The 25,944-nt window shown below is 39.9% G+C and overlaps 2 protein-coding genes across 2 annotated transcripts in view; both read right to left on the reverse strand.

Annotated features, from left to right (window-relative positions):
* Positions 1–148: 148 nt before the first annotated feature.
* Positions 149–2,057, reverse strand: lsm8 (LSM8 homolog, U6 small nuclear RNA associated). Its single transcript, XM_079294168.1, has 4 exons — positions 1,873–2,057; positions 1,583–1,623; positions 923–1,050; positions 149–514 (listed from the first exon to the last, which is right to left on the reverse strand). Exons 1-4 carry the CDS (start codon positions 1,901–1,903, stop codon positions 424–426), a joined length of 291 nt encoding a protein of 96 aa, XP_079150294.1. The 5' UTR covers positions 1,904–2,057; the 3' UTR covers positions 149–423.
* Positions 2,058–3,391: 1,334 nt separating this feature from the next.
* Positions 3,392–25,944, reverse strand: part of grip1 (glutamate receptor interacting protein 1) — a 31,094-nt gene continuing 8,541 nt past the window's right edge. The window contains exons 12-26 of the mRNA XM_079294533.1: positions 25,128–25,314; positions 21,117–21,262; positions 19,514–19,594; positions 14,552–14,621; positions 13,615–13,760; positions 12,392–12,536; positions 11,634–11,773; positions 11,151–11,354; positions 10,720–10,873; positions 9,780–9,891; positions 9,168–9,200; positions 7,469–7,579; positions 7,268–7,384; positions 7,041–7,187; positions 3,392–6,958 (exon numbers count right to left, since the gene is read on the reverse strand). Of these exons, the coding sequence (XP_079150659.1) occupies positions 6,659–6,958; positions 7,041–7,187; positions 7,268–7,384; positions 7,469–7,579; positions 9,168–9,200; positions 9,780–9,891; positions 10,720–10,873; positions 11,151–11,354; positions 11,634–11,773; positions 12,392–12,536; positions 13,615–13,760; positions 14,552–14,621; positions 19,514–19,594; positions 21,117–21,262; positions 25,128–25,314 (2,093 nt within the window). The 3' untranslated portion in view covers positions 3,392–6,658. The remainder of the gene's footprint in view (positions 6,959–7,040; positions 7,188–7,267; positions 7,385–7,468; positions 7,580–9,167; positions 9,201–9,779; positions 9,892–10,719; positions 10,874–11,150; positions 11,355–11,633; positions 11,774–12,391; positions 12,537–13,614; positions 13,761–14,551; positions 14,622–19,513; positions 19,595–21,116; positions 21,263–25,127; positions 25,315–25,944) is intronic.

Consider the following 25,944-nt stretch of genomic DNA (forward strand, 5'->3'; position numbering starts at 1 on the left):
GCCCGTCACTACACTATACATACTACATTTTGATACTTCTGTAACTTTATATATCATATAATATATATAATATTTCTACTGATATTTAAGTGAAGGCCTGAGTACTTCTACCTCCACGGTAAACAAAGAAAGATGTTCCGTCACAATATCAGATTTTAAACTTTATTTAAACAAATCGCAATCTGACGAAAACTCACTCGAAACATAAAAAAGTTATTCTAACAAGTCTAATCTTTATTTATAAAAACATACAAACAGAAAAATGTCAGCGCAGGAGTCTGTTAGCGGCAGAAGGTTTGCTGAGGTTTCTGGGTAATTTTTATTCTAATTACACATCAGATTTTAGGGGGGGGGGGCTTCGCTGATCCAGATGACTCAGCAAACCTGCATCAGTAAACAGACTCCTGGGGGGGAGGTCAGAGGTCAGTGGGCGACAGAGTTGAGCGGCTCGGCTCTGATGTTTCCTAAATCCAGAGTGGAGTCCGTCTCCTCGTCGATCTCTCCGATCACGGCCCTGAAAACAAACAAAAACTAAAAGTTACTTTATGAAAACTGTTCTACAAACTAAGTACAGACGCAACTATTTCAACCGCTCTGAAGTAAATGTAAACCGTCAACAACTCTAAATGTTTTCTGGTTACTTTGTTATTGTCGTCGATAGAGCTCATTTGCATAAAATATACATTTCAAATGATACGGAATTTAATTATGATTAAATATTGTCATTAGTAGTTTTAATGATGCATCATAAATTAGTGTTATTAATTAAGTTAAACAGCTCAAAACTCATCTCTAATATCTTTAAGTAACAACGTTAATGTATTAAAAATAAAGAGAACGTATTAAAGTGGTAAAGTTTTCTACTGCTGTTCTTTCTGTTACGACGTAATAATACGTTGATTATTAGGCGACGGTGACTCACACGTTGTCTCCTCTGACGATGTAGAGTCCCAGCACCACCTGCTCCACGCCCTGACTGGAGCTGAACACCCGCTCGTGGCTCTCATCCAGGATCAGGTTGATGGTTTGATCGAAACCCTTCAGAGTGCCCTGAACACACACACACACACACACACATCAAAGTTTACAGCAACACTGACACCACGCTGCTGGAGACCCAGGACGTACTGCTGGACCCGCTGGAGGGAAGGGAGACACGGGAGAACCAGAACCAGGACTGAGAGGCGCAGACTGTCAGAGAATGCCTGTGCAGTAGAATGACTAAAGGGACTCTGGTGCTCAGAGACACTTCCACTTTAGTCCACAGGGGGCGACAGAATCAACACAACATGAAAGTTCCTTCTAGAAACTGTTCAATGCTTCACTAAACAGCAATGTATGTTTATATATGTATGTTTTTATATATGTATGTTTTTATATATATATATATATATGCAAGATACACATTAATGCAGCAGAAACATTTTACTGATCAATCAATACAATCAAAGGGTTTGAATACAGGACGTTTAATTGTAATAGAGTATTTTAACAGTGTGATATCAGTACTTTGACTAAAGTACATGTAGTTGGTTACATTTTACTACTGAACAAAGGTACTTTAACAGGTATTTAAACTCACCACAATCATTCTGCCGTCTGAGGTGACGATGGCCACAGTACCTGAATCACAGAGTTAAAGAAACATTTCTGGACAAAACATTAATTAAATAACTGGGAATAATATAATATACATATATATAATATGATATGATATAATATATATAATAAAAAAACGACTAACTGCACTGCTAACTACGTTTGATAAACAACTAAAGACAGATCCCTCCTAGCTTGTACGCTAAGCTAACTAGCGTCAATGCATTCATTCAGACGGGAGGTTAGCATGCTAGCCAGCTAGCAGCAGGATACGGTTGATGTAGCTCTCCAGCGCGGTGGACATGTTCGGCTCGGTGGTTATTTATCCAGGAGACACGTCGGTTAACGTTTCCACCAGTTAGCTGGAGGTAGAACGGAGGAACAGCGGCAATGCTAACGGAGAAACAGCGACAACACACCGGAGAACATACCGAACTAATCCACCGCAGAGTCACCGAGCAGGCCGGAAGAGAGAGCGCCGAGCGGGAACGTCACATCCGGTTTACAGAAATTAAAGCTTTACTTTTGCAAAATATTACAAAATGATTACAATAATTATTATAACTTATATTTACATAATTGTTGATGAATAAATTACAACTAATTGTGCCAAACATGTTTTAACATTCTGAAAGATGAATGCTGTTTTGAATATTAACAGAATCCGCAAATAAAATAAATTACTCAATAAATAAATAATTATACAAGTAAATACAACCAGAAGAGAATACAATGGGAATACACACGTGAAAATAAATTAATAATTATTTTGGTAAAAAAGAAATACAGAATAAATAATGTATTTATTTTTGTATTTACGTGCATAATTATTGATTTTCAAATCAGCCTGTACATTCATTCATTTATTTATTATAATGGCAGCTTTATATGTTCTAATAACCAGGATTTTGTATGTCTAATTTAGTTGTATTTGTGTTGTCTAAATTACTTTTGATATTATTAAACTGCTAATTAAGTTTTGAAATTATAAAAACAATATAGAATTTGCTGTTTGTAAACTAAAGTCTCTCTAATGTAGATAATGATTTGTATACAAGTACCAGTATTTTTTTATATTGTAATTTAAATAGTTGTATATGTTGTGTGAAGTGGCTACAAATAATACTTCATCGTGAAACACCGTGCTGTAAAATGATGAATAATTAAATTAACCTTTTTATTGAAACAAACAAACATGGAGTCGAGTTCTCCCAGCAGGTCTTCATCTTTATTGTTGCTCAGTAGTCGTCCATACAAAGGGGGATGGAGGAGAGCAGTGGAGCCCGACAGGACAAACACCAGGAACGTCATGCTACCAAAGTATTAAATTTGTACAAAAATACTTTACAACATCCCTGTTCCTTTAAAGAAAATACAGTTTGGTTGGTTGGTGAAGCTACATGGAAACTAATCTGACCCACTATGTCAAATGGCAGTGCAATGCATGTGTGTGCGTGCGTGTGTGTACTGTACGTGTGTGTGTGTGTGGGCGGATGTCTTGCTGAGGTGAATCATTGGAGTGCAAATCCCTGCAATGTTATATACACACACTCAAACACACACAAGGGCCAAAGCTGGCATAATAAATAAATAAATTACTTTTGTATACATTAAAGAAATGTAGAAATAAAAACGCAGGTCAAATAAATCTGCAGGTTAATTTTAAAATAAAAAATAAGCACTAAAATAGGAAAATAAATAAAATGTATTCCTTTATTTTAAACAAATTATTTATATTAATTCATTTCTATGTAATTATTTTCGTATTTATAAAAAAAAATGTATTTCCGTATATCTTTCACTTATTTATTCATTATAATACAGATTTAGTCCTCCGTACACGTACACACACACACACACACACACACAGTGTGTATGGCTTTAGATCTCACATCGAACCCTCTTGAAGCCACGCCCCTCAGCCATGTGGCTCTTTTTCTATTGGTGGAACAGTGTGTGACAGAGCTACCACTACCACTACCAACTGGACTTTAATGTAATGTTAGCCATAAAATGGTGAATGCTAACCATGTGCTAACTGAACCAGCTAGCCGTGGTAGACCTAACTGTATAATTGTGGTAGCCCTGTGTTAGCTGTGCGCTAACCAAATATTGGTTATGTTTACCATGTGTTAGCCATGTGGTAGCCTTGTTTTAGCTTTGCACGACCCAAATACTGGCTGTGTTTACAAGATGTTAGCCCTATGTTAGCCTTGTGCTAGGTGTGTGCTAACCAAACACTGGCTTTGTTAGCCAGGTGTTGGCCATGGGTTAGCTGTGTGCTAACATCTAGGTATGTTGGCTATATGTCGGCTAGCCTTGCGTTAGTTGTGTGCTAACCATATATTTACCAAATGGTGATGTTTGCTAGGTGGTAACCACAGCTAGTATTAGCCTTGTGCTGTGTGTAAACCTTATGCTAGCCCTGTGCCTGCTAGCCACAAGCTAACGTATGCTAGCACTCAGGGATGGCGTTATTCTAGCGATCGGTGCCGTGTGAGGGTTCTGATTGGCCAGTTTAAATAGTGAGTTCAGATTGAGGTGAGAGCAGGAAGATGTTGACATCACTCCAAAATAAATACACACACACACACGCGCACACACTCACAGGAATTTACTGTCAAAGGTTTCCTGTTCGATCAGGATTTTTTTTCGTGGTTATGAGGTGAAGGTTTCGGGGATTCGATGGTCTCGATGTGAACAGCGACGGGACTGAAGCGTTTGTTTTTTTAAGTATCTATTTTACATCTTTTCAGGTTCAGTCGCCATCGAAACAAACAAACAGGGAAAACCGACAACAGTCAATCAAAAAACACACCGATCGATTAGCATAATAGATCACTGGTACTGGGGGGGGGGGGGTTAGGGAAGTCTGGGTAGGGGCATGCTTGGCTTCTTCCTGGTAGCTGATTGGTTGGCTTGTGTGTCGAGGAGAACCAATCACAGACGGGCAGGGAAGATTTTTTTTTTCTGATTGGTTCCAGCCAATCAGCTGAATCTCTCAGAACCGTCTGTCTGTCTGTCATCTTGGCTGCCTATTGGTCGAGGGAAGAAGAGTGGGTGGGGGGGGCAAAGCCAAGACGAGGACTTGAGGTGGGAGGGGCTTAACTGGCCTTGTGTTTAACACACATAACATACAAACACACCCACACCCACACACACACACATACATACACACACACAGTGTGGCCAGTCCAACAGGTGTAAACAGTAGAAAAAGATTCTTATTGAACTGCTCAGTGTCATCATCATCATCATTATTGTCATCGTGATTATTATTACTCTTCCTGTCTGCAGCTCATTCATGGCACAGAACATAAATCTAAACAGTAAACCCTCTGTTGTATTTCATTAAGGATGCTCCGATCAACATCAGCTGATTACTGGATTTTTGTCTTAAAATTTACTAATAATAACAACAAAAACATGAAACAGTGTTTTCCACCATCAGGGCTAAGTATCCTTACAAATTTGTCGATACTAATGCAAAAAAAAAAAAAACGTCTACTTTGAAAAGTCGGTTTAAATTGACTTGAGAAACAGTCATGAGATCTTCCTCAGCAGTTTGGGTTTGCCCAGTTGTCAATGTTCAAATTTCCAGCAATTTAAGGACTTTTTTTCCCAAGTTTACTCAAAAATATTGCTGATGCTGCTAGCCTGATAGCATTCTATGAGCTAATGGTTCTAACATTGCTGGATTTGTTCAGCACAAGACAATAGAAATATATTTAAGTGCGGCAAAGATCTTGGGGCCATTTGGTTTCCTTTGAACATGACAAGAAATGGACCCAATCTGTTTTGTTTAGACTTCTTCTTCTTTTAATTTCTGGCAGACTAAGCACAGGAAGTGTCACGTCGCCATCTTGGATTACGTCTGTCGCCATGTTGTTTTTATTGCAACCAGTGAACAGGAAGTGACCATATCTGGACTGAGGACGAGTGACGTAGACGCTGTATACGTCTGTGGTAGAGACCTGTCAATCACTGTGTAGCCCCGCCCTAAAGCATCCCCTGCTTTATGGTTTGTTTGATTCTAAATGGACCATAATGTACTAAATGAACATCATGCTGTATTGAAGAAGACGGATGTGAACAGGGCCTTGTTGTGGCCTTATGGAATCTTCTAAATCCTCATCCTAACCTGAACTACACCAAATCTTCACCAAACAGTTTCCAACTTTATAAGTACTTAACCATAACTATCTTCAAACTAAACCCAAACGTCTGAGCCAATGAAGGTACTTCTACCCATAACTTGAAGAACCCAAATAAGACTTTGACAGAAATCAATGTTTAAGAACAGAAACCAGTGATCAGTATCAATGACACTAGATATCCTGATCGGAGCATCCCTAGTCTCCTTGGCAACCCGTTTGTCCATCAGCAGGTTCTGGAGTCCCATAAGTCTTTGTGCTGCTGTGGTCCTTGGCCAGTGCAACCAGAAGCCATGGTTCTGATTCTAGTGACACGGAGTAAGATGGACCAGGAGTCCCAGTTCTGGACTCGTAGAGGACAGTGGTCATGGTTCTGGATTTGTACCAAGAAGAACCAAATGTTGAACCAATGTTGGCCGTGGCTTCTGTTGGACCAGTACCCATGATTCTGTCACGACTCAGACCAGAATACATTTTTGCTGTGGTCTCAGTAGGGCCATGGTTCTGTAACCACTAAGACCAGAGCCCATTAATCTTAAACCAGTATACCCATCGGCTGTGGCCTTCAATAGAATCAGGAGCCATGGCTCAGTAACCAGTTAGACCAGTAGCTCTGGCTATGGTTCCAGTAGGATCAGTAGTTATAGTTCTGGTTCCAGTGACACCAGTAGGACCAGTATGCAGAACTGGTTCAAGTGAAAAGGTGAGGTGTTGCTCCGGTCCATCAGTGTGCTTTCAGGTTGCTTTAGCAGTTCAAAGATCAAACTTTAGTGGTCAAAGATCATCCAGAGGGTGTGTGTAGCACCATGGGGGGTTTGGACGGATCTAAACCAGTTATATTTTAACTTAGTTTTACTGTTCTCCAGTCCAATCTGGTTGGAACCGGTTTCATCCAGTTTTGTCTGCTATACGGATTTATTATTCACCTGACTCATCCCAAACCCCGCCCCCAGCCCGTCTCCCGGTTGGCTCCACTTGATCGGACAGCCGTCCTCTCCCGGGCCAATCGAGAACTCCGAAGGTCCCAGATCGCCGCCGATTGGCTGAGGGGAGTGGCCGCTGTTGGTGATGCCGTCGGTGTGGTTGGCCAGCAGCGAGGAGGAGGTGGGGTTTCGGCTGATGACGAGCTCCAGGTGGTTCGGAGACTCGGCGATCAGCGGAACCACGAGGCAGCAGTCGAAGTCCCGGGTCCGGACGTGGTTAATCTGGAAGACATAGAACGTATATGGTTCACGAGTAGCCTCACAGGAGGTGCTAGCGTGGACGCAGATACTCATGTTTTTGTACCTGTAGTATTCGGTCATAGGCCTGGAGGCTACCCTGCTCTGCCGGGCCCCCCGGTCGGATGTTGTTAACGTAGACGCCGCGGTCCAACATACCGTCAGAAACACTGAACCCAAAGTCCTCCAGATCCGAGAGCTTCTCCAGAGTCAGCTGCAAACACACACACACACTATGTTAGGATAACAGGAAGTAGATTTACATCCGGTCCCTTTGAAGGATTCATACATCACCTTGTGGAGTTCCACAGGGTTGTGGTTCAGGATCTCATTGACTTCCTGCCTCATCTTCCTCATGGCAAAGGCCCGGCGCTGGGGGTCAGAGGGCAAGGTGTTGGACCGATTGGACACCTGAGAAAAGGCACAATTAATAATTCACTTTAGAGATAGAACACAGGTGTAACAGTCAAGAGGTCATAGGTCAGTCCTGGTTACCTGTGGTTTGGAGTTGCTGCGTTCCTGGAAGCTCGCCTGGCGCCCCAGAGTGCTGCGCAGGGGGGTGGGGTCATGGTTCAGACTGAGGCTGGAGCCGGACATGATGGTCGCCTGGAGACAGCCAATCAAAAACATCCAATCACAGACAGCCAATCAAAAACATCCAATCACAGACAGTTAATCACAATCATCCAATCACAGAGAGCCAATCACAAACCTCCAATCACAGAGAGCCAATCAAAAACATCCAATCACAGAGAGCCAATCAAAAACATCCAATCACAAACATCCAATCACAGAGAGCCAATCAAAAACATCCAATCACAAACATCCAATCACAGAGAGCCAATCAAAAACATCCAATCACAAACATCCAATCACAGGGAGCCAATCAAAAACATCCAATCACAGAGAGTCAATCAAAAACATCCAATCACAGAGAGCCAATCACAAACATCCAATCACAGAGAGTCAATCAAAAACATCCAATCACAGTGAGCCAATCAAAAACATCCAATCAAAAACATCCAATCAAAAACATCCAATCAAAAACATCCAATCAAAAACATCCAATCACAGAGAGCCAATCAAAAATATCCAATCACAAACATCCAATCACAGAGAGCCAATCAAAAACATCCAATCACAGGGAGTCAATCAAAAACATCCAATCACAGGGAGTCAATCAAAAACATCCAATCACAGAGAGCCAATCAAAAACATCCAATCAAAAACATCCAATCACAGAGAGTCAATCAAAAACATCCAATCAAAAACATCCAATCACAGAGAGTCAATCAAAAACATCCAATCACAGAGAGTCAATCAAAAACATCCAATCACAGAGAGTCAATCAAAAACATCCAATCACAGAGAGTCAATCAAAAACATCCAATCACAGGGAGTCAATCAAAAACATCCAATCAAAAACATCCAATCACAGAGAGCCAATCAAAAACATCCAATCACAGAGAGTCAATCACAAACATCCAATCACAGAGAGTCAATCACAAACATCCAATCACAGAGAGCCAATCAAAAATAAAACAGTTGACGAGTTCTACTGTGTTCTACCCACAGGTTCTACTGCTGTTCTTTCTATCAACAGATCTACTGATGGATTCTACGATGGTGTGGTCCGAATCAACACTTTTACTGGCATTACAACTGGCAGGAACTTCTGACCTGATGTTTTAGTATTTAAACATATTTTATTTTGCTCTAATTCTACTTAATAAACGCTCGTCAGCCAATCAGAATCAAGGACTCGTCAGACGCATGCGTGACTTTATGACCGACAAAACAAACTACCCATCAGGCCTTGCACAAGCTCTCGCAGCATGCCTTGCTCAAACTGCCATGCCCGGTGCAACGTGACTCTGCCACGTGATTGGTCAGAAGCCGGGTGATGTCACTGACATGTCACAATGACATCACCATGGTCTGTGTAGCTTTGCTGCCGGTGGTTAGAGGCACATTAAAAAAACATGTCTGATGTTAGACAACGCTAAAACAGGAGGAGAGGAGAGGAGAAGGAGAAGACAGGAGGAGAGGAGGGAGGGAGGAGAGGAAAGAGGAGAGGAGAGGAGGGAGGGAGGAGAGGAAAGAGGAGAGGACAGGAGGAGAAGAGAAGAGAGGAAGAAGAGGACAGGATGAGAGAAAGGAGGAGTTTGTAGCTGGAGAGGAGGGAGGAGGATACCAGAGTGAGGAGGTGCGCTTCCTTTCCGTCCTCCTGGAAGAGAAGGAGTCATTTCTCTTTTCAGCTCAATAACTCAACGTTTACGGCTTCATTGATTAAGTATTAAGTATCTGATAGTAGTATACTGGTAACGGTATATTTGAAGTACAAGAAATGTACTAAAATTTTAATTTGAATGTATTTTGCACGTTGATTTAAAGTGACAGCCCTGATGTCAGAAACATCTTTATTTATTGTGACATTCATTTTCATTGATCAGTCGGCCCAAAATGAGTCAGTAGCACCAAGTTCATCTGCAGTGTGCCGAGTCGTCTACAACTTGTATTTGAAGAAGAAACTTGTATTCAGGAACAGTTCATGTACGGCTGCTTTGATTTAGTCAAACATTCATTTGAGGAAAAAAGGGAAAAAACATGTAAAATTCTCAAAGTAAGATATTGATAAAAGTCTTCTTCTGATATAAGACCTCAACACTACTACACAACCAATACTACTACTAGTACTACTGGTATTTCTCCTACTATCATATCACTACTACTACTCTCATCATACTACCACTACTACTACTCCTACTATCATACTACTACTACTACTTCTTTCAGTACTACTCACCTCCAGCTCTCGTAGGATGCCACTCTGGCCGCAGGTCTCCAGATCCTCCAGAGCCTGAGACCAGAAGTTCTCCTCCTGGTCCGGTTCTGTTCCATCGTGTCCCACAGTGAACCTGGGGTCACATGTCACAGGTCAGCCAATCAGAGAGAAGAACATCATGGTCACATGTACACATACACACAGAGGAGGCTGGAGAAGAACAGGTCATGCCGGTGAGACTTGTGAGGGACATGTGTCAGGGGTCAAAGGTCACCAGGTCCAGGTGAGTGACAGAGGACTGTGTGTGGGGGGGTGGGGGGTGGGGGGCAGAGGTCAGTGATTAGACCGCTGGGGAGATTACAGCTTCTGCAGACAGAGACACACTGCTGTTACTGCTGCTGTTAGCTCGCTGCTAGCAACTCCCACTGAGTTGAATAAGGAACGCTAACACGCTAATTGTATGGAGGATTAAAAGTGGCAATATAATAAATTAATTTCAAAACAATTAAATTAATGAAATAATGAAGGAAAATAAATAATAAAGAAATTCAAATATCAAATAAATCTGGTATATTTGAAAATAAATAAATATGAACAGAAATAAAAAAAAAATAAAAAAAATGAAATGTATTTATTTTAAACAGATTAATAAAATGTATTCATTTTAAACAAATAAATATAATGTATTTATTTTGTTGATGAATTACTTCTTTTTTGATGGATTGATTTGCATATTTATTATTCCCCAGTGCAGTATTTTCTGTTAACATTTATATCTGTTGTTGAAATAAATGGAACCATTTCTTGGCTATTATTATTAAAGTAGATGTATATATATTTATATATAGATTGATTTTGTAACCGATACCTTGTATTCTTTATTCGAGTCATTCTAACGGATACAAACCTGTTTAAATATATTTACACGTTTCTTCCAGGAATGATAAATTAACTGTCTCACCCTCCGAGTGGTGGGCGGTCCCAGTCGTCGTCGCTCAGGCCCAGATCTGACAGCGGATTGGCTCTCTGGCGAGCGGAGGAAGATGATTGGCTGTTGGTCGTCTTGGCGTTGCGCCACTCGTGGAAACTGTACGGAGACGACTGAAATGGCGGCGCTGCACACGGAGAAAATATAATAACATTAGAATGTATTAACATAAAAATATATTTAAAGTTCCACTCACAGATTCTACTCTTTCTTCTTATGATAGAATTCACTGCTGTTCAACTGACAGGTTCTGTCAGTTGAACAGCAGTGGAACCTATTTCTGTTCTATTGAAAAGTTCTATTTCTGTTCTACTGACAGACTATTGTTTCTTCTTCTGACAGGTTCTACTGTGTTCCACTGACAGGTTCTACTGCGTTCTCCTGACTGACTGAGTGCTTCCTACCCGTCGTGGTGAAGCTGCCGTCCATGTTGGACCCGTCCCAGGACTCCACGGCGCTGTCCACAGACGGCAGCGTGCTGAACGCTCGCTGGCTCGACAGCGCCGCCGCCATGACGACGGGCTCATCCACCCCGTCCTGGTGCTCGTGGACAAGCCCCGCCCCCGTCCCCAGGCCTGGACCAATCACACAAGTCTTTGGGCTCGACACTAAAGAGAGACAAAACGGTGTTATTTGTCTCAGTGAAGAACGTCCGTTTGTTTACATTTTGTACATTATCACCATGAAAAGAATGCTGAATCATCTATTAGTAAGTCCTGTTTGCAATGTATCCATTAATGTACAGACAACTATCACTGGATACTATGATACTGAAGAAAACGTAAAGATTCTCAGGCATATATATATATATATATATATATATATATATATATATATATATATATATGTATATATATATATATATGTATATATATATATATACGTACAGTCTCCTTGCTTCTTGATCTTCAGTGTGACCGTCTCTCCTGCTTGCTGCAGCAGACTGATGGCTTCACTCAGAGGTTTCCCCTTCAGGCTGCTGCTGTTGATCGCCAGAATACGATCGCCGACATGGATCGCACCGGTCCTACAACACACACACAACACACACACACACACACACACACACACACACACACACACACACACACACACACACACACACACACACACACACACACACACACACACACACACACACACACACACACACACACACACACACACACACACACACACGGTGAATAGCCCTAAACTAAATTATTTTAAATATTGGCGGTAACTAATAATAAATAAATAATAGTGTTATATTCTTTATTGCCAGCAGAGGGCAACATGCTCCACATCATCCTGATCTGAATAAAGCCGTCACTGTTTTCATTTATATTTAATGCTTACAGTCGGTTGTATTTCACACTGACTTGTTGTTTCGGTTTAAACTCACGCGGTTCGTCTTCACCAGAGACGTTTCTTTTTCATTTTTAATTATTCCATCGTTTCGGCTCGATTGTTGTATGTGGCGTAAAAAGGGTTTGAGTTTTGTTTTTAACTTTGTAAGTTGTACGTCAGCTCCCATAATAAGTCAATAATAATCATAAACAGTGTCGCCAGAATAGACACTCTGCTGCACACTAGCCGTTTCTTTCCCTGAGCAGCCGCCGGAGTGCTGAAGATGTACTCGGTGAATGTAATCAGAGGACGGTACCTCTCGGCCAGCCCTCCTTTGCTCAGCGAGGAGATGATGATGGGGTCGAACGGCTCCTCGGTGCCGGAGATGGTGATTCCCAGCGGGCCTCCGTACCGCTGCAGCTCCACCGTGTAGATGATGTTACCGGACACTTCCTGTTCGTCTGAAACGATCAATAAAGATTCATTCAACTGCTGTTTGTAATAATTCTCTATTCATCTTTGTGTAAAAATGCTTCACTTCATGTGTAGCTTTAGAAACACGCTGTTAATTATTAAATGTGTTATTTTTCTAACCTGTGATGCTACTTATGCATGTTTCTGTTATATTGACGTCTATCTGTCTTGTTTATATTGTTGTTGCTTTCATTGTTTATGTTACCATGTATATTACCTTTTAAAGCGCTATACAATATAAATGTATTGTTATTATATTTCTGAAAAATGTCTCATCATTTAAAATATAATGTAATATTCTTGTTAATTTAATATTTTTAGATTTTTTCTTTTAAGTCGATATTATTACTAATACATTCAAATGATTAATATTATCAAAATGACTTTTCCCTCTGACACGTAGTGGAGTTTATGGAGGACGGAAGCTGCAAAATAAAAATAAATTAAATATAACAAAAATAATATAAACATGCAGGAATTATTCAATTGATTAAATGGGAAATAAGATTCCATTTCTGTTTTAATTTTCTCAAATATTGTTTTTATTAATTTCAAATTAATAAAATAAATTAAAATAAGTAAATAAATAGGGGAATTAATAAAAATACATCAAAAAGCTAATTAAAACAGAAATATATATTTATGTCACATTTATCATTTATATTATTTTGGAACATTTAATTTTATTTATTTATTAAATCTAAACCTGTAGAAATGTAGAATTGTTTTTTTTTTTCACCGAAATTCTACATAAATATAAATATTCACATCACATGTGTTTTTTGTGATTTTCTAATTCTTCTGATAAAAGACCTTTAGTCCATTTATGAGCATATTATCTTTTTGTATCTTTTCCGTCCTCCAGAGTTGAGGTACAAAGTGTCATGAGCAGAAAGTACCTCAGTAGTACTTCATGAACAATAAGTACGAGTCACATTCCACCAGAGGCTGGTAAAGCGTAACTACTGGCCTCTAGAGGAGGAAGCTGTCATTACAGCTCACTCATATAGACCATGAAGATGTATTTTTAGGGTTTAATCTGCTCTGATGAGGTCGTCTTTGTACCCGAGTTGTCTTCGTCCTTTCGTATCTTCAGCTTGACGAGTTCGTCACACTGCTGCAGGATCTCAACGGCCTCCTCCATGGAGCAGTTCTCCACCCGGATGTTATCGATGGCCAGCAGCTTGTCTCCGAGCTCCAGAGTCCCCGTCCTGACACACACACGCGCGCGCACACACACACACACACATGCACACACACACACACGCACGGACGCAAACACACGCACACATACACACTTTCTTTGTTAAATATTCATCTTTAAACCTTCAGATAAATGTAGATGTCAAACTCGGTCAGCTGCCTGTAATTGGTTGGTTAATTAGGCTAACAGAGCAGGTCACTGTGTGTGTGTGTGTGTGTGTGTGTGTGTGTGTGTGTGTGTGTGTGTGTGTGTGTGTGTGTGTGTGTGTTTTGTAGGTCATGTGTTTTGGAGTGTGAAGCAGAACATGTGAGCTACAGAGCTTCTGTCAGCAGGAAGCATCTGTTTCACTTTACAGTGAGGGAACATGACAGAATATAACTGTCAGATAACGTGTGTGTGTGCGTGTACCTGTGTGTATGTGTGTGCGTGTGTGTGTGTGTGCGTGTGTGTACCTGTGTGTGTGTGTACCTGTGTGTGTGTGTGCGTGCGTGTGTGTGTGTGTGCGTGTGTGTACCTGTGTGTGTGTGTACCTGTGTGTGTGTGTGTACCTGTGTGTGTACCTGTGTGTGTGTGTGTGTGTACCTGTGTGTGTGTGTGCGTGTGTGTACCTGTGAGTGTGTGTGTGCGTGCGTGTACCTGTGTGTATGTGCGTGCATGCGTGTACCTGTGTGCGTGTGTGTGTACCTGTGTGTGTGTGTGTGTGTGCATGCGTGTGTACCTGTGTACACCTGTGTGTGTGTGTGTGTGTGTGTGTGCGTGCATGCGTGTGTGTGTACCTGTGTGTGTGTGTGTGTGTACCTGTGTGCTACGCTGCCTTTCTTGATGTCAGAGATGATCAGAGGATCACCTGGTTTCCTGTTGGACGGAGCTGCAGACAGAGAGACAGAGAGAGACAGACAGGTTTAAATATATCTTTATTTGTTTGTGTTAAGTTCCATTTACAGAGTTCTACTGTTACTCAAAACAAACCGAATTCTTTTCTGAACAACACGATACGGTATCATTTAAAACGGTTCAACAAATAAGGTCCAACAAACATGAACGTGTCTTTAATTGTCTGTAGGCTGAGATCTGACTCTCACTTAGCGCCCACTTTGTCCAGTTCTTTGTTCACTTTGTGAACTATTTTCTTGAGTCTGTATCCTTCCTGCTTCGTGAGACCTCCTCTGTCCTTGCTCCTCATGTGAGATCTGGCAGAGCTGGAGAGCTGCTCCTTGTCCGAGAGGTAGTCCTCCACTCTGACTTTTCTCACGTTCTTACTCCTCCTCAGAAACTCCTTGATCTCCTCCACGCTGTAGCCTCCAGAGCCCCGAGAGCTGCCAGCACCGTGTGTAGAGGGCTCACTGTTTACAGCAGAGTTCTCCTCCTGACTGGGCTCAGAGTCCTCCCAACCCGACTCAGGGTCCTCTTCCGGCCTGGACTCACACTCGGCTGCTCCTCCACTTTCTGTAGTTGCCACTTTCTTGGCCTGTGAGCTTCCTCTGTCTCCTCTCTGTTTCCTCTTCAGCTGAGGGGCCTTGAGCTGCTCCTCGTCTGCTTCCATGTCCACCTCCCTACCTGCCTCCACCTGTCCTCCAGTACTCTCCCTCACCTGCTGGACCTCACTTGCCCCGTCCTTCCTCACCTCTTGTCCCCCACTTGTCCTCTCTTCTGTCACCTCCTGTACCCCACCCGTCTCCTGCACCCTCACCTCCTGGGTCACACCTGTCTCCTCCACTCTCGCCTCCTGGGTCACACCTGTCTCCTCCACTCTCACCACCTGAGCCCCACCCGTCTCCTTCACCCTCGCCTCCTGTGCTCCACTTGTTCCCTCTTGTCCGTCCTGCTTGTCCCCTCTGTCCTCCTCAGCACCTCTCTGGTTCTGGTCTTTGTTTGAGCCGTGTCCCCAGGACAAGCTCTGCTCAGATGTCCTTCTCTCCCACAGCTGTAACATTTAAAATCGTTTGTCTTTGCAAAGATGACGTAGTCAAAGTCGTCCACAGTGATCTTGAAGCTGAGGTTGACCACTCTGCTCCTGTTGCTGGGGATCATGAAGACATGTCTCCTGTGAGACAACACGTGCTGCACCAGCGGAGACTGAAATCCAGAGGACACCCTCCTAACCGGAGACACCACCTTCCCATGTTTGGACAGCTCTTTGATGATGGCATCGCTCTTTATGAATGGCGGCACGTTGGACACAGTGACTTTCACCTCCGGTGAGGCGAGAGCATACGTGGGCAGGAAGTGTTCACCCACGGAGATCCCGTTCATCAACACCACTTCCGCAGTTTCTAAGCTGTCCAGAAAGATGACCACAGCGCTGTTCATCCGCGCTGCGGACTTCACGTGGCTGTGGCCGACAAGCTCACCCACTCCCAGGCTGATCTCCTCCACCGAACACCCGAACAGCGGCGGGATCTTTACGCCGTGTTCCCTGGTTAGCTCCGTCAGGCGCATGCTAGCGTTTAGCACGCCGACAGCACCTGCTGCCCGGCTGCACTCCGCTCAAAAAGACCCAAAAAACAGATAAAAGTACGCAAAAAAAACCTGTGAACCCTGCACACCCCACTACACTATCATACCCAACATTACACTATCATACACCCCACTACACTATCATACCCAACATTACACTATCATACCAAACATTACACTATCATACCCAACATTACACTATCATACCCAACATTACACTATCATACCCAACATTACACTATCATACCCAACACTACACTATCATACCCAACACTACACTATCATACCCAACATTACACTATCATACCCAACATTACACTATCATACCCAACATTACACTATCATACCCAACACTACACTATCATACCCAACATTACACTATCATACCCAACATTACACTATCATACCCAACATTACACTATCATACCCAACACTACACTATCATACCCAACATTACACTATCATACCCAACATTACACTATCATACCCAACACTACACTATCATACCCAACATTACACTATCATACCCAACACTACACTATCATACCCAACATTACACTATCATACCCAACACTACACTATCATACCCAACATTACACTATCATACCCAACATTACACTATCATACCCAACATTACACTATCATACCCAACATTACACTATCATACCCAACATTACACTATCATACCCAACACTACACTATCATACCCAACACTACACTATCATACCCAACACTACACTATCATACCCAACACTACACTATCATACCCAACATTACACTATCATACCCAACACTACACTATCATACCCAACACTACACTATCATACCCAACATTACACTATCATACCCAACATTACACTATCATACCCAACATTACACTATCATACCCAACACTACACTATCATACCCAACATTACACTATCATACCCAACACTACACTATCATACCCAACACTACACTATCATACCCAACATTACACTATCATACCCAACATTACACTATCATACCCAACATTACACTATCATACCCAACACTACACTATCATACCAACATTACACTATCATACCCAACATTACACTATCATACCCAACATTACACTATCATAGCCAACACTACACTATCATACCCAACATTACACTATCATACCCAACATTACACTATCATACCCAACACTACACTATCATACCCAACATTACACTATCATACCCAACATTACACTATCATACCCAACATTACACTATCATACCCAACACTACACTATCATACCCAACATTACACTATCATACCCAACACTACACTATCATACCCAACATTACACTATCATACCCAACACTACACTATCATACCCAACATTACACTATCATACCCAACACTACACTATCATACCCAACATTACACTATCATACCCAACATTACACTATCATACCCAACATTACACTATCATACCCAACATTACACTATCATACCCAACATTACACTATCATACCCAACACTACACTATCATACCCAACACTACACTATCATACCCAACATTACACTATCATACCCAACATTACACTATCATACCCAACATTACACTATCATACCCAACATTACACTATCATACCCAACACTACACTATCATACCCAACACTACACTATCATACCCAACATTACACTATCATACCCAACATTACACTATCATACCCAACATTACACTATCATACCCAACACTACACTATCATACCCAACATTACACTATCATACCCAACACTACACTATCATACCCAACACTACACTATCATACCCAACATTACACTATCATACCCAACATTACACTATCATACCCAACATTACACTATCATACCCAACACTACACTATCATACCAACATTACACTATCATACCCAACATTACACTATCATACCCAACATTACACTATCATAGCCAACACTACACTATCATACCCAACATTACACTATCATACCCAACATTACACTATCATACCCAACACTACACTATCATACCCAACATTACACTATCATACCCAACATTACACTATCATACCCAACATTACACTATCATACCCAACACTACACTATCATACCCAACATTACACTATCATACCCAACACTACACTATCATACCCAACATTACACTATCATACCCAACACTACACTATCATACCCAACATTACACTATCATACCCAACACTACACTATCATACCCAACATTACACTATCATACCCAACACTACACTATCATACCCAACATTACACTATCATACCCAACATTACACTATCATACCCAACATTACACTATCATACCCAACATTACACTATCATACCCAACATTACACTATCATACCCAACACTACACTATCATACCCAACATTACACTATCATACCCAACATTACACTATCATACCCAACACTACACTATCATACCCAACACTACACTATCATACCCAACATTACACTATCATACCCAACACTACACTATCATACCCAACATTACACTATCATACCCAACACTACACTATCATACCCAACATTACACTATCATACCCAACATTACACTATCATACCCAACATTACACTATCATACCCAACATTACACTATCATACCCAACATTACACTATCATACCCAACATTACACTATCATACCCAACACTACACTATCATACCCAACACTACACTATCATACCCAACATTACACTATCATACCCAACATTACACTATCATACCCAACACTACACTATCATACCCAACACTACACTATCATACCCAACATTACACTATCATACCCAACATTACACTATCATACCCAACATTACACTATCATACCCAACATTACACTATCATACCCAACACTACACTATCATACCCAACATTACACTATCATACCCAACACTACACTATCATACCCAACATTACACTATCATACCCAACATTACACTATCATACCCAACATTACACTATCATACCCAACATTACACTATCATACCCAACACTACACTATCATACCCAACATTACACTATCATACCCAACACTACACTATCATACCCAACATTACACTATCATACTCCTCCTGCATCGCTCCTGCAGCTCCGCACACCTCCTTCCACTCAGAGAGAGAGAGAGACAGAGAGAGAGACAGAGAGAGAGAGATGATGTCACACAGAGAGAGATCAAACAGAAAACTACATAATTCAGTTTGTTGACTCCAGATGAAGATGAAATGTTAAAGATGAAATCAAAGCAGCTCATAGAATATTAAAGAGACAAACATGAGGCCGTGTTTCTACTTCCTGTCTCACTCACAGCTGATGGTGATTCCCAGCTCCACTCCGGGTTTCTTTGGGAGCTTCACGTGAAACGTTCCTGAACTGGGAATGACCGACTCTGAAGAACAGAGACGACTAACGTCAGTACAAGAACATCTACATGTATCTACATTTAGTGATTCCCTTCTCCGTGTTATGACTTAGTTTATATCATAAATACACAAACATAATACATAAAACAAACAGTGTGGCGTTGTTCTGTTTGATGTGAACCAGGGTATGTAGATTTTGCTGCGTATGTTAACTCGTCATTTCTTTGTTATTGTTTGTCACATGCTGTAGATAAATGTAGATACATGTAGATACATGTATCTACATGTAGATACATGTATCTACATGTACCTACATGTAGATAAATGTAGATACATGTATCTACATGTATCTACATGTATCTACATTTATCTACAGCATGTGACAAACAATAACAAAGAAATGACGAGTTAACATACGCAGCAAAATCTAAATCAACAAAATAAATAAATACAACATGTTCTAAAAGGAGCAGGTAGACGTGAACACTTCCCTTCTCCGTGTTATGACTTAGTTTATATCATAAATACACAAACATAATACATAAAACAAACAGTGTGGCGTTGTTCTGTTTGATGGGAACCAGAGTAAATACGTTTCAATTCGTTTACGATCAGGAACGAGTGACGTCACATTTAAGAGTCGTTTTAATGTGTTTGACATATTTATTACTTGTCTCTGCTCCGATCTTTCATGAACATCAATATGAACCGCCTGATTGGCTGTTGTTGTTGCTTTAGTGTGCCAGTGGATCTGAATCCTGTTATTAGCTTCAGAGATGTCAGCGACAGTCACTGCAGTGTGTGCGTCATCGTGACAACATGTTGTGTTCTGATCAGACGTGGGAGGATGTTTGTCTGACAGATTACAGTGAGATACCACAGAAGAAGAAGAGGACGTAAACACTGACCGTCTGTCAATCAAGCAGACACCAGACGGATGGTTTCATTTCACCAACAACAGAAACCTAAGACAGCGACTGTTTGTATTCACGTCAACACATACGGTGGCTTAACAGAGTCATTAAAGGTAATAAATAAAGTACGGAGCCAGTGGAGGGGTTTGCATTCACAAGAATGAAGTCATACATTTAGAGGAATTTTTCTGAATTTTCAGATTTCTTTTCCTCAAAAATTTGGGATTTAAATCTCAGAGAATATTCAATTTTGGTTAACTCTAATGTTTTTATATAATATTCAATAATTATTTTCTTTTTACTTACAATGGGCCAGAAACGCCGTCGGAAACGAGAATAAAACTAAAAAAAAGTTACTTTTAAAACAAGAATTTTTGAAGAAACTTTGTGTTTCTTTAAAAATAAACTGAAATAAACTGAAATAAACTGAAATAAGCTGTGTTAATGTGCTAATTATTTCCCAATCCATTATTTTCTGTTTATATTTATTTCTGTTATGTATTTCATTGATATATATTTTACTGTCAGCTTTAGTCTTCCATACCGTATCATTAACAGTTGTATCATTATGTATCATAACGTTATATTCTGTATGTGTGTGTGTGTGTGTCTGTGTGTGTGTGTGAGAACTTACCGGCGACGTCAAACTCGATCTCCAGCGTGAGCTGAGCCGTGATGGACGAGTCTCTGAGCAGCTGATTGGTTTCTTCCAGAGTCGAGTCTTCAGTAGGAACTCCATTTATGGACAAAATCCTGTCACCGATCTGCAGGATACCACACCTACACACACACACACACACACACACAGACACACACACACATACATAAATACACACACACACACACAGACACACACACACAGACATGAACAAACACACACACACAAACACACACACACGTGTACACACGTATTTCGTTTATGTATAGATTTTACATACACTGTCACAAAGAGTAGTTTATTATGTATCACTAACAATAGTTTATTGTGTATCACTAACAGTAGTTTATTGTGTATCACTAACAGTAGTATATTGTGTATCACTAACAATAGTTTATTGTGTATCACTAACAGTAGTTTATTGTGTATCACTAACAGTAGTTTATTGTGTATCACTAACAATAGTTTATTGTGTATCACTAACAGTAGTTTATTGTGTATCACTAACAGTAGTTTATTATGTATCACTAACAGTAGTTTATTGCGTATCACTAACAGTAGTTTATTGTGTATCACTAACAGTAGTTTATTGTGTATCACTAACAGTAGTTTATTGTGTATCACTAACAGTAGTTTATTGTGTATCACTAACAGTAGTATAGTGTGTATCACTAACAGTAGTTTATTGTGTATCACTAACAGTAGTATATTGTGTATCACTAACAGTAGTTTATTGTGTATCACTAACAGTAGTTTATTGTGTATCACTAACAGTAGTATATAGTGTATCACTAACAGTAGTTTATTGTGTATCACTAACAGTAGTTTATTGTATATCACTAACAGTAGTTTATTATGTATCACTAACAGTAGTATATTGTGTATCACTAACAGTAGTATATTGTGTATCACTAACAGTAGTATGTTATGTATCACTAACAGGAGTATATTGTGTATCACTAACAGTAGTTTATTGTGTATCACTAACAGTAGTTTATTATGTATCACTAACAGTAGTATATTGTGTATCACTAACAGTAGTATATTGTGTATCACTAACAGTAGTTTATTATGTATCACTAACAGTAGTATATTGTGTATCACTAACAGTAGTTTATTGTGTATCACTAACAGTAGTTTATTGTGTATCACTAACAGTAGTTTATTATGTATCACTAACAGTAGTATATTGTGTATCACTAACAGTAGTTTATTGTGTATCACTAACAGTAGTTTATTGTGTATCACTAACAGTAGTTTATTATGTATCACTAACAGTAGTTTATTGTGTATCACTAACAGTAGTTTATTGTGTATCACTAACAGTAGTATATTGTGTATCACTAACAGTAGTTTATTATGTATCACTAACAGTAGTATATTGTGTATCACTAACAGTAGTTTATTGTGTATCACTAACAGTAGTTTATTGTGTATCACTAACAGTCGTTTATTGTGTATCACTAACAGTCGTTTATTGTGTATCACTAACAGTCGTTTATTGTGTATCACTAACAGTCATTTATGATGCATCACTAACAGTAGTTTATTGTGCATCACTAACAGTAGTTTATTGTGTATCACTAACAGTAGTATATTGTGTATCACTAACAGTCGTTTATGATGTATCACTAACAGTAGTATATTGTGTATCACTAACAGTAGTATATTGTGTATCACTAACAGTAGTATATTGTGTATCACTAACAGTAGTATGTTATGTATCACTAACAGGAGTATATTGTGTATCACTAACAGTAGTTTATTGTGTATCACTAACAGTAGTTTATTATGTATCACTAACAGTAGTATATTGTGTATCACTAACAGTAGTATATTGTGTATCACTAACAGTAGTTTATTGTGTATCACTAACAGTAGTTTATTATGTATCACTAACAGTAGTTTATTGTGTATCACTAACAGTAGTTTATTGCGTATCACTAACAGTAGTTTATTGTGTATCACTAACAGTAGTTTATTGTGTATCACTAACAGTAGTTTATTGTGTATCACTAACAGTAGTTTATTGTGTATCACTAACAGTAGTATAGTGTGTATCACTAACAGTAGTTTATTGTGTATCACTAACAGTAGTATATTGTGTATCACTAACAGTAGTTTATTGTGTATCACTAACAGTAGTTTATTGTGTATCACTAACAGTAGTATATAGTGTATCACTAACAGTAGTTTATTGTGTATCACTAACAGTAGTTTATTGTATATCACTAACAGTAGTTTATTATGTATCACTAACAGTAGTATATTGTGTATCACTAACAGTAGTATATTGTGTATCACTAACAGTAGTATGTTATGTATCACTAACAGGAGTATATTGTGTATCACTAACAGTAGTTTATTGTGTATCACTAACAGTAGTTTATTATGTATCACTAACAGTAGTATATTGTGTATCACTAACAGTAGTATATTGTGTATCACTAACAGTAGTTTATTATGTATCACTAACAGTAGTATATTGTGTATCACTAACAGTAGTTTATTGTGTATCACTAACAGTAGTTTATTGTGTATCACTAACAGTAGTTTATTATGTATCACTAACAGTAGTATATTGTGTATCACTAACAGTAGTTTATTGTGTATCACTAACAGTAGTTTATTGTGTATCACTAACAGTAGTTTATTATGTATCACTAACAGTAGTTTATTGTGTATCACTAACAGTAGTTTATTGTGTATCACTAACAGTAGTATATTGTGTATCACTAACAGTAGTTTATTATGTATCACTAACAGTAGTATATTGTGTATCACTAACAGTAGTTTATTGTGTATCACTAACAGTAGTTTATTGTGTATCACTAACAGTCGTTTATTGTGTATCACTAACAGTCGTTTATTGTGTATCACTAACAGTCGTTTATTGTGTATCACTAACAGTCATTTATGATGCATCACTAACAGTAGTTTATTGTGCATCACTAACAGTAGTTTATTGTGTATCACTAACAGTAGTATATTGTGTATCACTAACAGTCGTTTATGATGTATCACTAACAGTAGTATGTTATGTATCACTAACAGTAGTATATTGTGTGTCACGAACAGTAGTTTATTGTGTATCACTAACAGTAGTATATTGTGTATCACTAACAGTAGTTTATTGTGTATCACTAACAGTAGTTTATTGTGTATCACTAACAGTAGTTTATTGTGTATCACTAACAGTAGTATATTGTGTATCACTAACAGTAGTTTATTGTGTATCACTAACAGTAGTTAATTGTGTATCACTAACAGTAGTATGTTATGTATCACTAACAGTAGTATATTGTGTGTCACGAACAGTAGTTTATTGTGTATCACTAACAGTAGTATATTGTGTATCACTAACAGTAGTATGTTATGTATCACTAACAGTAGTATATTGTGTGTCACGAACAGTAGTTTATTGTGTATCACTAACAGTAGTATATTGTGTATCACTAACAGTAGTTTATTGTGTATCACTAACAGTAGTTTATTGTGTATCACTAACAGTAGTTTATTATGTATCACTAACAGTAGTTTATTGTGTATCACTAACAGTAGTTTATTGTGTATCACTAACAGTAGTATATTGTGTGTCACTAACAGTAATATATTGTGTATCACCAACAGTAGTATATTGTGTGTCACTAACAGTAATATATTGTGTATCACCAACAGTAGTATATTGTGTATCACTAACAGTAGTTTATTGTGTATCACCAACAGTCGTATATTGTGTATCACCAACAGTAGTATATTGTGTATTACCAACAGTAGTATATTGTGTATCACCAACAGTAGTATATTGTGTATTACCAACAGTAGTATATTGTGTATCACCAACAGTAGTATATTGTGTATTACCAACAGTAGTTTATTGTGTATCACCAACAGTAGTATATTGTGTATCACCAACAGTAGTATATTGTGTATTACCAACAGTAGTTTATTGTGTATCACCAACAGTAGTTTATTGTGTATCACTACCTCTCTGCCGGGCTGTCAGGGTCGATGTAGGCGATGAGCGGCGGGGAGGAGAGCGTTTCCGTGGCGAAGACTCCGCCCTGAAGCTGGAGGCCGAACCCCATCACGCCGTCGCCTAGCAACATCACCTCCGTGGTCTCCGTGTGAACGACCTGACCGGCGAGACCGACGGTGCTGGAGGCAAGAGACACTAAGAGAGAGAGAGAGAGAGACAGAGAGAGAGAGAGAGACAGAGAGAGAGACAGGTTCAGTAAAGGTACTAGTACCACAGAGCGAGAGAGAGAGAGAGAACATTGAAAACAACCAATCAGTTTAAACCAACAGGAGGACAGCGAGTAACGTTAGCAGCACCGCTGACGGCTGACCAACGGAGGTTCACTTCAGTTACATCATGATGCCTTCAGGCTCTGCTCAGTGAACATGAGTACTCGCTGAAGGTACAATATAACACCCTCCTTCTTTCCTTCCCCCTCCTTCTCCCTTCTTCATCCTCCTCGCTTCCTCCCTTCCTTTCTTCTCCTCTCTCCTCCTTGCTTCCTTCCTTCCTCTCTCTTCCTTTCTCCTCCCCCTCTCTCCTCCTCCTCGCTTCCTTCCATCCTCTGTCCTCCTCTCCCCTCCTCGCTTCCTTCCTTCCTCTCTCTTTCATTCTCCTCCTCTCCTCATCCTCCTGTCTCCTCCTCCTCGCTTCCTTCCATCCTCTCTCCTCCTCTCCTCTCTTCTCCTCCGCCTCTCCTCTCTTCTCCTCCTCCTCGCTTCCTTCCATCCTCTCTCCTCCTCTCCCCTCTTCTCCTCCTCCTCTCCTCTCTTCTCCTCCTCCTCT

This window comes from Melanostigma gelatinosum (assembly GCF_949748355.1).
Source record: "Melanostigma gelatinosum genome assembly, chromosome: 22".
Lineage (NCBI taxonomy): Eukaryota > Metazoa > Chordata > Actinopteri > Perciformes > Zoarcidae > Melanostigma > Melanostigma gelatinosum.